The sequence below is a fragment of the Podarcis muralis genome, chromosome 6 (genome assembly GCF_964188315.1).
Source record: "Podarcis muralis chromosome 6, rPodMur119.hap1.1, whole genome shotgun sequence".
In the NCBI taxonomy this organism is placed as follows: domain Eukaryota; kingdom Metazoa; phylum Chordata; class Lepidosauria; order Squamata; family Lacertidae; genus Podarcis; species Podarcis muralis.
Genome location: NC_135660.1, coordinates 71222058 through 71237256, shown reverse-complemented (window position 1 = coordinate 71237256; position 15199 = coordinate 71222058). Strand labels below are relative to the sequence as shown.

At 39.5% G+C, this 15199-nt stretch overlaps 1 protein-coding gene across 9 annotated transcripts in view; it reads right to left on the bottom strand.

The window, feature by feature from the left end:
* The window catches only part of RUFY2 (RUN and FYVE domain containing 2), a 34996-nt gene that overhangs the window by 18036 nt on the left and 1761 nt on the right, over positions 1-15199 (bottom strand). For 6 of the 9 annotated variants that reach the window (XR_013393270.1, XR_013393269.1, XR_003706742.2 and 3 more), the window contains exons 2-15: positions 14585-14758; positions 12842-12959; positions 12644-12745; positions 11895-12018; positions 11120-11181; positions 9917-9982; positions 8695-8764; positions 8463-8564; positions 7927-7962; positions 7299-7415; positions 6995-7162; positions 6022-6119; positions 2341-2460; positions 782-911 (exon numbers count right to left, since the gene is read on the bottom strand). Coding sequence is in view for 6 of the 9 variants with exons in the window: in XM_077930534.1 (XP_077786660.1) it covers positions 782-911; positions 2341-2460; positions 6022-6119; positions 6995-7162; positions 7299-7415; positions 7927-7962; positions 8463-8564; positions 8695-8764; positions 9917-9982; positions 11120-11181; positions 11895-12018; positions 12644-12745; positions 12842-12959; positions 14585-14758 (1487 nt within the window). In the remaining 3 variants the exon portion in view is untranslated. Of the gene's footprint in view, positions 1-781; positions 912-2340; positions 2461-2503; positions 3829-6021; positions 6120-6994; positions 7163-7298; positions 7416-7926; positions 7963-8462; positions 8565-8694; positions 8765-9916; positions 9983-11119; positions 11182-11894; positions 12019-12643; positions 12746-12841; positions 12960-14584; positions 14759-15199 lie in introns of those variants that run through there. The other 3 variants (XM_028729423.2, XM_028729426.2, XM_028729427.2) reach the window with 3 other exon arrangements.

The following is a 15199-nucleotide window of genomic DNA, read 5'->3' as shown; positions in this document are numbered from 1 at the left end:
AGGCTGAATACACTGTGCTGATTGTTAGTGTTTGTAACATTACAAACTCACTCATCCTACTGCCGGAGCAGTGTCGCAACACTTTTAAAACTTGGTTTTATGTAGTGGTAGGAATGCAAAAACGAATGTTTAAATTAAAAAGCTTTCATGCTGTGCTTGATGAGGGAGTAGGGGAGAGGAAAGAGACTTGTCCTGAAGACTGGGAGGAGCAGGGAAGAAAAAATACACTTGGAATCGGCATTTGATTTGTTGATAGGTACATTTGTTGAAAGCATTTGCGAAGGCAGGGGAAGTTAGGCTCGTTCTGTGTGAGAAAAGCACCATGGTGAATCCTGTTTAAAAGTACATCTGTATATACCAAGCATTCTAATGGGTATGTCTAGCAAATGGCTTTAACAAATTTTGGTTTCCCCATTCTTGGGATGCGATAAGATTTGAATTCAACGAAATACGTTTCATATGCAAGTCTCAACTGATACAATCTTAAAACCTCTTTAGTCCATTGTATATCACAGTGGCTTTGGATATAGCAATAGCTGAGCAAACAAGAAGTATAATTTACCCTTCCTTTTCACCATGCTTCCTTGTAATCTGAGTGTATGGGATGGCTTATTTATCTCCTGTAATGATAATGATCTCTTAAGACCAACCAACAGTACTTCTACCTCGGAAGAAAGAACCTCCAGATCTCTGAGCACTTGCATACAGCTTCATGGGATAACGATGAAAGTACAGCTTACATAATCAGTAAAATTTTATGAAATTTTGCTGCAGAATTTACTTTTTTAAGAGTAATGATTTGTTGGGTCTCTGTCTTCAAGGAAGACGATGTTTCTTTTTCCCTTTTAAGGTCTTCTTCCATAGTTTGTCGCCATTCTCTTTCTATTTTCAAATCTGTTTCCAGCTGGCCACTAGAAATACAGAATATAAAAAAGTAATTCAAACAATTATACGTTTTAATTGACCTACTGCAATTGCACAACTATGAAATAATTAGTACAATGTATATAATTCAACACTGTAAACATTTTACACGTGTTAATTATAATAAAGATTTACTTATTTCCTTTTAAAATGTTTTATATTATTTTGTGTAGAAGACTTCTGCAAAAATAAGTGATAGGAAAAAATAAGCAAATTAACTATTATTTGACAAGAAGGTTATGAAGAAGGCAATCTTAAAATCTGATTCAAACTTCACCAAGATTCATTGATCCCTCCCAATCTCCCTTTGGAACCAGGTTAAAAGCATTTAACAGAATTTAACAGAATGCTTTCAGAATAAGGATAAGATGGTTCTGTTCTTCTTTATGATCTAGATATCTATCTACTATCTGACTGGTGTTGTTTTAAGGTGGTGGTATATTTTATTATATTGCAAGCAGCTTTGGGGGAAAACAGCAGGATATACATTTTAAAAAATAAAATAAATATATAAATCCAGCTCAAATTACCTTAAACGGGTACTGTGATGGGAGAGAGCTGCATCTAGCCCTCAAGGAGTGCACACAGTTGCTCAAGGGTCAAACTAGATAATATGTGAAATGTGTAACTGCATTTCATGCATTGTTGTTGTTTTTAATAGCCATGATAAGCCCAATCCAGGTCAGGACTACTGTGTTGCTATTGTATTACAGATATGTAAAGTGCAATTGCCCATGTCACGTACTGAGCAGTTGGGCCCTAACAATGCCCAATTGTTAGGCAAGTTGGCAGATGAGCACTGCTCCCCAAATGAGAGAACACTCAGTCCTGCACGAGGCCCAGACACTCCCTCACCTTCCAGGACTTTTTATTTCTGGTTTGGAGCAAGCTATGTGAACAAAACAAAGTTTTCAATAGCAGAAAAATATTAATAGGACAGCCCTTGTGAGGATGCATATCAGGGCAACATTTCCCCAAAGTTAAAACTAGTTTCCTGAGCTCAAAGCAGCAAGATATTAAAAGCAAACCCAAAACAGTGTTCTCCTGTGCCGTATGGCAAACTTAGGGGAATTTCAAAAGGAGATTGCAATGGGGCAACAGGTTCAGCTGTTCAAATAAAGTCCACTTGGCTTGCTCAAACTCCTTGCATGAGCCTAAACAGGTATTTGAATCCCAGCACAGAAGTTCTGCATTCTATGAAACTACTAGATCAGGCAGATGAATTTACGATCAGCTTACTTAGTCTGTTCTTCCAACATGCACCATGTAGCCATTCTGTGGTGACACATGCAGCTCTAAAACTTCTGATCTGTAATTCATCTGGATTTAGCTTTCCACTTTAATGACATTCAAAAGGGGAGGGAACACACATGTTGGAATATATGCTATCTTCTCCCCCACAAATACTTTACTTACACTTGCTTTTCCTTTTGAGTAATATCTTTCTGCAGACTTTCAGATTTACTCATATAGTCTTGCTTAAATTTCTTGTCTTCACTCTCTGCCTCCATTTGAGCCTTCTCTGCTTGTTGTAATCTGGTGTAATTCAAATCAACTTTGGGTAAAACTGAAGCTAGAATTTGGGTGTAAAGGATGAAGAAGACAAATAAAAGGAAAAAAATGGGGAAATAGAAACATTTCTAAATGAAAACAAAGCTTGGGGTAAACTCACAAACTCAAATGAGAGACCCAGACAATGCCAAGAAATCCAAATTCTTTTTCTCACTACAACAGTATTTAAAAAATCCATACATTTATCCAAATTTTTTATTTAGTATTCATGATTAACAGATGCCATCAATGCAGAGCCATACAGATTTTTTAATTCATACATACAGAGCTGTGACTGTGCCTTTGTGTGTTTTTGCATGAATTCTTTAAAAAAAAAATTAAAAATCCCAAACCCTGTAAACTAACTGTTCCTTAACTACACAAATCTATCAACACTACAAAATGGGAAAACCAGTGCACTAAATGGTCTGATATAATTCAGAACACAAATAAGAGTATTGTATTCAAGGTGGCACAAGCAGTGCCATGTTAAATCAACACAACACACACCAAATAATGTAACTGTGTGTCTAATATGGTGTGCATGGTGTAAATGAGAGCATGTAAATAATCTAAGTACTTGCTCCCAATACGGCAGGTTTTGGGGTGGTGTCTGGATTGGTGATGGGTGTAATGTAATTTGTTTCTTGAGCTCCCACACCTGTTAAGGTGTGCTTTTGTTCATTTCCACAGAAGAGTATGCTACATCAGAAAGGCCAAATGTGGCTATAATTCACCAAGTACTATTTGTTGTGCACTCTCCATTTATTACAGTAGAGTTTGTGCAAATCTAAGTATACTATGGTAAGATATTCAAAATGGACAAAATATCAGCCCTTAAAAAAAATAGTTCTGTGTAACTCAAAAGATTGTCACTTTATTTTGCTATCTGAACCATTCTGCATCTAATCTTCAAACTTCACCAAACATAGAATAAAAAGCATGCTAGCTGAAATTAAAGTAGATTTCTATTTAACATTTCAAAAGTTGTAGCATTGCAATTTCTTTTTTTAAAAAAGTTAATTCCAATTGGCAACTAACAAAATACGTTGGTGAGTTCAGTGTCAGAGATCTATGTTAAAATATTGACCAATTTGTATGCCAAAATTATTTTGCTACATTTAGAGCCTGATCCATAACCTATTTAAGCCAAAATACATGGGCAAATAGGCTTAAAAGCAAGGTTAAAAAAAATCCTACAAATTTTACTCCATTAAACTATTTCAAGACACATGGAGGATCTTTCAAAATGATATATCTTTAACAAGCTTGTACTGATGCTGCCCTTCATTGCTGGCACATTTCACTAAGGACATTGCAATAGTCCTGGTTTGCGTTAACAATTCTTTGTCACTTCAGATGTGCAATGGATAAAAAATGAAAGACAAATAAAGGTAATAAAATATTCAGAAACACAGAAGTTGGGATAAAGAAGAAAAGAAAAAGAAAAAGAGGAAGAAGGATGTCAATAAAAGAATATTCATGCCACTAACGTTTTAATACATAATTATGTTTTGTTTGTTTGTTAAGTAGACTGAAAAGAAAAACAATGGCAAGACATGTCAACAGCCACATGATGAGGCTATGAATGTTAACAACATCTGAGATTCAACATTGCTCAAACAGGTGCCTGTTTGTGCAGCGGGCAGCTTCTTCCTGTCCTGCCCCCTGCAGTCCTCCGTGTGCCCCATAAATATACTCTAGAGGAGGATCACACAAAGCAGATTTGGGGTGGGAAAGGGGGAGCTGGAGAGGGGAGAAAAGTAACTGGAAGTCCCATTGTACAAGCAGTAGATGTCACCCATTAAAAAAAATAATTAAGAGAAGTAAAGCATGTAAACATACTTCTGTATTCATAATAAATGACCTACATGTTACATGTCATTTTTTTAGTATACATATATATATAGCCTCAGAGTTACTTTAGAAGCATCCATTGTCTCATGCACCATCTACAATACTATATATTTCTTGTTTATTTTAAAAAATGACAATATCACAAACTGCTTTTGAAACTCTCTTTTTGTTTCAAAAGGTAGATTTCCTGAGCTGGGGAAGGAGAAGATGCTGCTGAAGACATACAACACTTCTCCCCCCGCCCCCACAAAAAGTTCCCAGTTATTGAAGACATGGAGGTAGTTTCAGGATTCTCTGCGACTTGACCCTACACACTTACACTCAGAATGGAAGAATGTTTCCAATTTAAATGGAAGAGTATTTCCAAATGATTTTTCTCCAATTGAATATATGGGCCAACAAATAATTCTAAGAGTCTGCACACATCAAGTGCCTAACTAGATGAGACAAATGAATATCTGAACCAAAAGCCTGTTTTGTTTTATGTGTGCGGTGTTACGTTTTAAAGCAACCATGGAGGTGAAATGGCTGTGCACTGGAGGAAGCAGATTATTCCACTACATGATTTGTCCAACTGAAATCCCCTCAAGTATATTTTTCTTGCTACCCACTGCCTTGCAGGACATCTTTAGGAGAGGAAATTGCTAAGGAGTAAATCCTACACTAATTTGGAGTAGTCCCTAAGACAGTGGAATGGAGCCTTGCATGCCTCCTTCCAGCAATTCCTGTAGCATATCTGGTGCCAAACGTATTGCTCTGCTGTCCTTTGGACCACATTAGCGAGGCTGTCTGGCCATCCCAGGACCTCCATACACACTGCCCAGGCCTGCATCCCACAAGTGTCACTTTGGTGCTGCAAGAACACAGCAAGAACATGGGAGGCAGCAGTTACAAGTTACTGGTCTCTGCAGTCGCAGCAGGCACTGCGATTCTCCAGCAGTTTGACTTCACCCCTGGAGGTGCACTCTATTGTCTCATGAGACAGACGGATGCCAACAAATATTTTTATTGGGGTGCAAAAAACTTTGAGAAGGTTAGATCAAGAAAACAGTGTTAAGGAAAGCTTTTTTTAAGATCTTCAAGGGCACAGCACCAAACACATTATCAGCACCACTAGAGATCTCAAATTACATGGGGTCAGAGGGGGCCTGCCCTTTTCCTTGCCTTTTTGTGATGGTTTCCATACTACTGTTTTTGGAAGGCTGCAGACAGCACCATTTTGCAAATCTGGAGTGAGGACATGGGATGGGGTTTGTGAATTGGCTTGGGGTCCCCTCTGCCTTTCTGATCCCTAAGCTGAGCATGGTCCCTAAAGCTACTTTTAAAAGACAATTCAATCACAGGTCTCCTATTGTCTCAACTAGTTTAACAGTTAGCTTCAAATGTATGAGTAAGAAATCAGAAAAGTTACTTTAGTCAATTGGGACTTTTCTGGATAGATGTAATATGCAAAGAGGGGGTGGAAATTCTGAAACAGCTAGCAAGGAGTCAAATAGGATATCTCAGGCACAAAAAGGTAAGGGAATCGAAATATGCATTCAAAGCACCTAAAAGCAGCATAAAAAACACATTTTGATCCTTCAAAACAAAATCATATCTCAGTGCCTACTATATGAGAATGTGGCAACTGAAGCAGAAGAAATGAGTCTGAGGGGGAGTGGAGAAGCAGAATAAAAGAAGATGCTGTACCTTTGCTCCAACTGCTTCATAGTTGCTGTAATCTGATTGGTTTTATCTTCAAGTCTGCCAATGATTTCGTTCTTTTCTTTCAGCGCATCATCTGAAACCTATGATATAAGAGTGGTTATTATATTGCAACACTATATAACTTGAGTATTAACAAGTGAGCAATAATAAAATCTACAGTCTGGATGTGCAGTTTTTTTTCTTCCTTTCCTCTCCGTTCGAAATTGCTCCCTCTTGCCCAGCCTTGGACAGTAAACTCTCTAAAATAACCCTCACCACACTGCTAGTGCTGTATTGATGTGCAGCAGCAGTAGTAGGAACTTACTTTCAGGTAAGCAGCCCAATCTTCAGGAGGAGGAAATTGGCAATAAGTTTATCTTTCTAAATTCCCCTTTTTCTTATACCCCACAAGGGCTACTAAAAGTAGAACTTTAAAAGCAATTTGGTGGTGGGTGGCTTGTGGCTAAAACCACTATTGCCTTCCTTTCTAGTTTATGAGGTAAAAACAATCAGAGATGATGGAAGTCTTTCCCCTCAGTAAGGTTATTAAGTTGGCTCTGTCTCCTGGTCTGAAGCAAATGAGGATGACATGCAAAAGTGCATGAGTGGGTTGCCACCGACACAATGGGATTGCCTCTTCCTCCCCATTGCAACCTCTGTTCTCCTGAGGAGGGACTCCCAAACCTCAGGAGCAGTTTGTGGGATCATACAAGGGGCAGGAGAGTACATTATGTTATATGAGTGAGAGTCTGCAGTTGCTGGCAGGCTGACAACAGAGGATATCAGCCAAAGCCTCCTCATCCTGATGGTCACCTTGCTCCTATGCCGAGAATGCAGCTGTAAGAATAACTATCATCCGTTGATATTCAAAGCTAGTTCTCAAAAGGACAGGTGGGCCTCCCTAGAGGGGGAAAGAGTATTGCTTAAAAATTGTATTTCATTTAGCTTCCAGTTGCAAACAGTAAAATGTTCTTACTTGTAGCTTTTTGTACATTTCTACATTTATTCCTTTGACTTCCTCCAACTGTTGCCGCAGACTTATAAGAGTGTCTTGTTTTTCATGTATATCCTTCTCCAACAACTTCATTGCAAGTTCTATCTCATGCTTCATACCAACTTGAACCATCAGCTCATTCTCTATATCCTACAAAATATAAAGAAGTGCACAGATATCAAATGCATTAAGGTGGGAAAATATGGTGATAGAAGACAAGCCAGCTTACATGCCTCTGGATATACAAGTTCCCACTGCCTCCATAGCATATCTGATATACACTCACTTGTCTCAACTGTGATTCTTCTCGAAGCTGCCTGTGTGCTTCATTGTACATGTCATCCAGGCTTTGTCTGGAGTGCTTGTATGTCTGAAGTTCTGCTTCAGCATCCACTTTGTTCACCTACAAGTAAGGAATTCATGCTTAGATCACTTTCCCCCAGAGCATATCTTCATGCGGGGGAAACAGACAAGGGTATTGTATAATGACACTCTCTGACTCAGTAAAACACAGTAAGCTGTAAATGTCCCATCTCATGTTGACAGAATCAGTGCTCCCTGAAATGCCACATATTACATGGAGCCAAACCCAAATTTTACAAGCTTGTGCTTCACCGGCAGCTGCAGTCAATTTTGGCTCTCTAAAGATGAAGAGTACGTCTATATGACACACAAGCTTCTGAAGATCTGTTAATCTCATTCTTCTTTTTACATTTTGATTTGCACACTTAAAAACAAAATGTAGCCACACACCTAAAAACAGTAATGTGTTAGCCCTCATTGAGTTATTTTGCAGCATTTTTTTCCTAAATATGTTTGTATTTCTGTAAGCCTTGGGGTTCCCCCAAGCCTACTGATACCTCCCTCCTTTGTGGTGGTGATGCTGTTTCAACTATATAAGCAAAGGAACTCACAGCTGGAACACCAGTAATTGAAGGAACAAGTAGGATCTGAAACAAAATGTCGGAGAGGAATGTTCCTGTTCAGGTTTCCAACCACTCCATTCTATCTCCTCCCACTTTTCTATTACGCCCTGAAAGTCAACATTCTGTACTCACTAAGCATGCTCAGTTCTTCTTGGAGTCCACCCCCCTACCCAACTTAAGGTTCCACCCTCCAAAGCTTTTTCAAATCATTGGTTTCCCCTTAGCCTAGTGAGGCCATTTTGGCCACATAAGGACAGGCACTCAGACAATGAGTTTGCTATTTGTATTTATGATAGGATCCTCTAGTATGTCAAATAGCCCAAGACTGTGCAACATGCCAGAATTTACTGCTGATTCTGCAATGGCTGTGTTGCTACCTACTCTTTGATAGGACACTTATCTATCATATTTTACTTCAGCCAGTTTAGAGAGAGCACGTGCACACAAAAAAGCAAAAGCAATCTCTTTACTAATATTGCTTTGTACCGCATATTATATTTCCTTTGTAAATAGAACTCTCATACCTCTAGATGATGCTGTGTTTTCATTAAAATGAGTGTATTTTCACTTCGCAAGTGATGGTTTTCTTCTTGAAGTTTAATTATATTATTTTTGGCTATTGCTAACTAAGAAAGAAGTGGAACAAAAAAAGCAAAAAGATTCAGGTGAACCATAATAGGAAAACAAAATTATTTCAACACTCACAGGCAGAACAGAAAGATAGTATTGGTCATATGCATTGCTAAAAGACCGTACCTCTTCAATTAGTTTAGTGTTTGACTTCTCTAGCGAATCAACGCGTGTATGGAGACTGCTCACTGTGCTACTGAAAACAGTAAAGAGAACCTCATTCAAAATTACACATCAAATCCTACAAGTACAAATAGTACTATGCAATTTACTTAACATTCTAGTGCCTATTTGGGTGTCCACTGATCAATGGAGTTGGAAAACACATCTTCCACCATACATCTTTCAAGAAGAGAAATGCACTAGCTTTATTTTATTGCCATCATCATATTTTTGTTCCTTGAAATGACATTTGCTATCACTCTAAATGTCCATTATGTAACTGCTAACTTTCATTCTTTCTTTCATCTCTCATGAGTCAGGAAATTTCTATTTTTTGCTGCTGTTCTTTAGAGAAGTCCTCAGCACCACCTCATCTTAGTGGCTCTAGCAGCCTTTTCTTATAACTTAATAACAAGCCCATGACATTCTAAGAACAAATATTTAAAGTCTTAATAGTAAAATTCTGCCCACATGTTAACATTGCTCTTTTGCACCGCAGTCCTAATTTTAGTTACTCATAATTAAATCCCATGGAGTTCAATGGGACAAGGGCAGTGCTATATGCTATGATTTTTGCAGAAAACATCAGTGTTATACTGGTGATTTCAAGCCAAAGACAAAAAGTATGAATGGAAAATATGCATGAACATACAACTTTAAACATCCATGTACACATACATTAAAGAGAAACGTACATGGGTGTTTGAAAAAGTATGCTTGCATATAGTTTGCATTTGCATGTTACATCCTTCCTGTGCAAAATACCAGTTTAACACAAATGATTCCCACAATAGTTGGAAATTACAGCAATATCCTTACTCCCAAGAAAATATGTTTAGGATTGCAATCTTAGTCCCCTTCATAAAGAACAGCAAGACTGAAAGTATCAAATTTCAGGATTTGTACCATGCTAATTTGAATAATAAACTCCTCTTACTTTGCCCACATTAAAAAGAATAGCCTATTTAACAGACAAAACACTTGAAACATTAGTCTTCCAACAGCTTCATTCATTCTAGACTCCCTTTCAGTAGCTATATGATGCAACCATTAAACTAAGCCAAATGCAACTAAAAGGATTTCAGTGCCATCTACTGTACCAGAAAAGGCATGTTTTTATTGGAATTACTTTTTTAAAAGATGATGCCTCTATATGGATTCAACAGATGCTTCTGTAAATACTTACTTCAGCTGCCTGTTTAGTTCTTCAACATAATTCTTTTGATCCAATATAGCAGCAATATGGTCATTTCTAAAGTGATGAAAACATATTTAATTAGACATTTATCTGACACCATATATGCAGGGGTGGAGGAAGGGGGGTGCAGTGGGGCTGGGGCACCCCGGGTGTCACCACTGAGAGGGGTGACAAAATATCAGGCAGCACTCACTGCGGCGCCTGCAGTGCGCCGGAGCCACACGTCTCTCCTGGGAGTGACGCGGTGGCTTGGGCGCCCGCAGGCTCCGCGCTGCCCCAAATGGTCGGCCCACTGTCTCCCCCTCAGCTGTAGGGCGGCTGAGTGGGAGGAGGCATCAACAATACAGAACAACAAACCCCCGTGTTGCAAACTTAACACAACAAACAATACAAGCAACACGCAGGCCAGGATACTAGATAGCACTGTAATTCTTATTGCATAATATACATGATTTAGTAACAAAAACAAAATGTGTGCACTTGTAAATTCTCTAATATATTTGAAATCAATTGAATACATGTCTGTCAATCTGTGAAAGCCCGTAGAAGTATAATAAGTCTATGGTTGAAACAAAGTAATAGATGCTATCCTGTGGGCTAAGCGGTAATACTTTTTAGGTGAAATTCCAAATGAAAAATTGGGGCCACACTATAGGTGCACTCCTGATTCTTCTTTCCAGCCACTGCTTGAATTTGGCGCTTTTTCCTGTCGCTCTGCACAGCAACAGAAAAAGGCACCACACTAAAGCTAGAGAAGAAGAATCCAGAGTGCGTCCCTGATGTCATACGACATCCTTATGCACCTGTCAACATGGGCTGTGGCGGGTGGGCCAGTTCTTCATCTATCCCCTTGGCCAGATCCACTTTCCTATCTCTGACAGGAGGAGAAATGGCAAAACAAATAAGGAAAGAAAAGGGGACTCAGAAGAGCGAGGCCTTGACTGAAGAAGTCTGAAGCAGGAATTATCATGATTGTCAATCTGCGTTCAGTTTGCAGAGGTTCCAGTAAAAGAGGATCAGATGTTCATATATTTGTCCTCTCATTGATCCTAGCAAAACAAAGCAAGTTGATCCACCCTGATCCTTTTACCTCACACTTCTGCTTCCTGCCCTTAGGGAGCCTGGCAGAAAAACACAAAACCCTTTTCAAAGCATTTAATGTACTTGTTTATTAGAAATGTTAAAACATACCTTTCTTTGCTTTCAATATCATCTTCATTCTTTAAATACATAGAGAAATCAATCACACCAACCTAAGAAGAAATAGATTTATTCACATTTTGTATTTTTATTTTTAAAAAGGAAAACCGGGTTTGGTCTTTACTTCACTGATGTTACTGGAAATGTACAATGAAGCCTTACTGTAGGAGAGCATGAGCACGACAGGCCTTACATCATTGGTAACGACAAGCTTTCATTCAAAGCTGCATCATCTGCGCTTCAGACCCCCATCCCCTTTTCAACAACCCTTTTAGGGTAAAGATTACTAACCCAGATGTATTTCCTCTTTCAAGCAGTCACACATTTATACTTCTGCAGTAAAAGACTTTGAAGGCTTTATACAGAACTATTTCCAATCTTTGGAGACTATCTGGATAATCAGGCAAAAAGGAAAACAAGCAGCTAGGTTGCACTTTTATGGTTTTTGTAATCAAGCCAAAAGCTTTCTAATAAAGGAACCGATTCATGTAAGCTCCATCACTATTCCTCTGCAGAAGAAACAATTCATTAATCAGGCCTTTAATTGCGTTTCAAAGGAAATAAGTGTGTTTTGTTTAGGGAATAGCCAACTGCCTTTCCATTTAACTCATCAAGCTAAATAATAAACTTTTTTTTTCTTTTAAGAAAGCACATTACAACTTTTAATACTCTACATTCAGATCCATCAGTTTGATATTTCCCCCATCATTTCATAAAAAAAACCTTTAAGGCAAAAGTATGAGACCATAGCTTTATATCTACTTACTTGTGAATCCAAGTCTTCTCCTTTTACACAAAGATTTGCATCAATTACATTTAACCCAACAAGCAAGCCAACGATAACTGCTCCTTCTTCTTCCATCATCAGTGCATGATATTCATAAAATTCGCTGAAAAATGCATTTTTTAAAAACTTCGTAACTTATTTTAACATACTTTGAATCAATTTCTAACTGCTGGTCAATCAGTAATTTATTTTATTTTCAAATGTTTTAAAGATTGACTTCACCGATACTCCAAGGTGGTTAAAAGTTCAGAGCAACATACTGAGTAAACCAACTAAAGTGGCAACTTATACAGAATCTAAGTTTTCCCAACAAAATAAAATGAAATGGGAAAGGTCCACCATAGTATGAAAGGGCATCTGCTCTGCAACAGGGCTTTCCTTTCTTCTCCAATCCCCAATCCTCCCCCCACCGCTCTGGAGAGTTCAGGGACCCTCTGGAATAAATTTTGGGGGTGCACAAGGGGGGGGGGGGCAGAAGAAATGAGAAGAAAAACTGGAAGTCAACTCAACTTCAGTTACAAAAGAAAATTAGGTGCTCAGATCTTTTGCTGTGTAAGCAACACAAATGCAAACCAAGTGAAGAAAAAATAGTTGTGAGCCTAAGTTTTAACTTTACTGTCATATTACTTAGCAATAGCTATAGTAAAATGTAACATAATTGTACAATTCTGGTAGCAATTACAGCACTGACCTTAATTTACCCTATAAAAATCTGAATGGACACTCACCCAAGCAATTCCTTCTGAAAGATGAGACATCGTAGATAATCAGCCATCTTTTTTTGCATAAGTGCCAATCGTAACCAAGCTCGGGCACGTCCTAGTGGAGTCCTAGTTTTTTAAAAAGGAATAGCTTAGAAAACAAATATCTGTTGGCCAGGATTATTGTCCAAAATGGAAAAGATCTTTACTGGCAACACAACTTACTTGAGACCAGGCAAATCTCTAACACTAGCAGCAATTTCCTCAGCTTCTGGGTACAACTTCTCCACAAGCTCCAGAGGACCCCATATTGTTTTATTGTAACTGAGAAAAGACTTTTTTACTAGAAGAAGGAAAATATAATATTTTTACATTTTAAACTTGGCTTTATACTTTAATTATGTTACATTTTAATAGGGACGCGGGTGGCGCTGTGGGTAAAAGCCTCAGCGTCTAGGGCTTGCCGATCGAAAGGTTGGCGGTTCGAATCCCCGCGGCGGGGTGCGCTCCCGTTGTTCGGTCCCAGCGCCTGCCAACCTAGCAGTTCGAAAGCACTCCCGGGTGCAAGTAGATAAATAGGGACCGCTTACTGGCGGGAAGGTAAACGGCGTTTCCGTGTGCGGCTCTGGCTCGCCAGAGCAGCGATGTCACGCTGGCCACGTGACCCGGAAGTGTCTCCGGACAGCGCTGGCCCCCGGCCTCTTGAGTGAGATGGGCGCACAACCCTAGAGTCTGTCAAGACTGGCCCATACGGGCAGGGGTACCTTTACCTTTTATACTTTAATACAGCTGTTATCTAGATGGCACTATAAAAGTTATTTCTAGGTAAGCCGTATGGACGCGGGTGGCGCTGTGGGTAAAAGCTTCAGCGCCTAGGGCTTGCCGATCGAAAGGTCGGCGGTTCGAATCCCCGCAGCGGGGTGCGCTCCCGTTGTTCGGTCCCAGCGCCTGCCAACCTAGCAGTTCGAAAGCACCCCCGGGTGCAAGTAGATAAATAGGGACCGCTTACTAGCGGGAAGGTAAACGGCGTTTCCGTGTGCGGCTCTGGCTCGCCAGAGCAGCGATGTCACGCTGGCCACGTGACCTGGAAGTGTCTCCGGACAGCGCTGGCCCCCGGCCTCTTGAGTGAGATGGGCGCACAACCCTAGAGTCTGTCAAGACTGGCCCGTACGGGCAGGGGTACCTTTACCTTTACCTTTTAGGTAAGCCGTATCAGAGTGCAAGGAACATTTGTAAGCATGGTTAATATTCAACACTTATACAGTATCAGCATATTTAATCTGCTGCACCTAAGATTCTCTAAAACCATAGCAGCCAACCATGAAATGAATGTTATAAGAACACCAAGGACAAAATAAGGCAAAACAAAGAAGAATCTGCGAATAGAGGTTACATATCCCAGGAAGCCAAGAAAGAAGAGAAATAGCAGGGACTTGCAGGACTCCAAAGAAGTAAAAAAATCCTGTAAAATAAATTAGAGGGTTTCTTCAGTTGCCCACATCAATATTAATGAATCCAAGTGGGGAAGCACATAGATTCCCCCTTGGATTGACTGAGGTGAGGGAAGTCTACAGTGTGCATCCTGGACCCATGAAGATGAACACAGGCCGGCTAATACAGTGGTACCTCAGTTTAAGAACAGTCCTGCTTACGAACGATTCAGTTTATGAACTCTGCAAAACCGGAAGTAGCATCCCGGTTTGCGAACTTGACGTCGGTCTAAGAACGGAATCTGAACAGTGGAAGGGAACCAGCGGCGGGAGGCCTCATTAGGGAAAGCACGCCTCGGTTTACGGATTAAGTTCGTAAACCGAGGTACCACTGTATAGGAAATTCTATATGCCTAAACTTGCCTTAATCTAGAATGTGTAATCTAGTATTATACTCTTTTGCTACATAACAAAATTAAATGTCAATATGCTTTGGTAAAAACAAACAATCATCCCTTTTAAAACATGCATTTGGTACCTTTAAGGCCATGTTTCAGGCAGTGCTCCATAACAACGAAGAACTGTTGCAGAGGTGGATAGTCAGAATCAAGGGTTCGGCCAAAGCTCAGGGCAGATTCAATGAGTCCCTTGATACTCAGTTTGGCCATATTCAATAAATTTGTTCGCTCAACAGCTGTGGGGTCTTTCACAGCTTAAAAAGGGGGGAAAGCAAAATTATTCAATGAGAACAGAATAGTTCGATACTGCTTTACTGATAAAAACACAACAATCTTGTCCAAAAGTAAACATAAATAATGAAAAGGGGAAAGAGAATAGGATAAAAAGCATGTTATGAAACATAGGGTGTGTCTGTATAGAGCTTTTCCTCTGAAGGAACAGAATATTTCTGTAGACCTGCAGCACTGGCAAGTGTCCTGTTCTAAATCAGGGCAGAGAGCACTTTAGCCTGGAAAATCTAGCACTGCTTGCCATTTCCCCAGGTACATCAAGTTCTTAATATGAAAATCCATAAAAGATATATGAAATAATAGCACTGCAACATTTTCAAATCATTTAAGATGGCCTAAAATTTTGCTTTTGTTACTGCAATGTACTGATGTTTCCAGTGAACTAACCACAATGACTCTGCAAG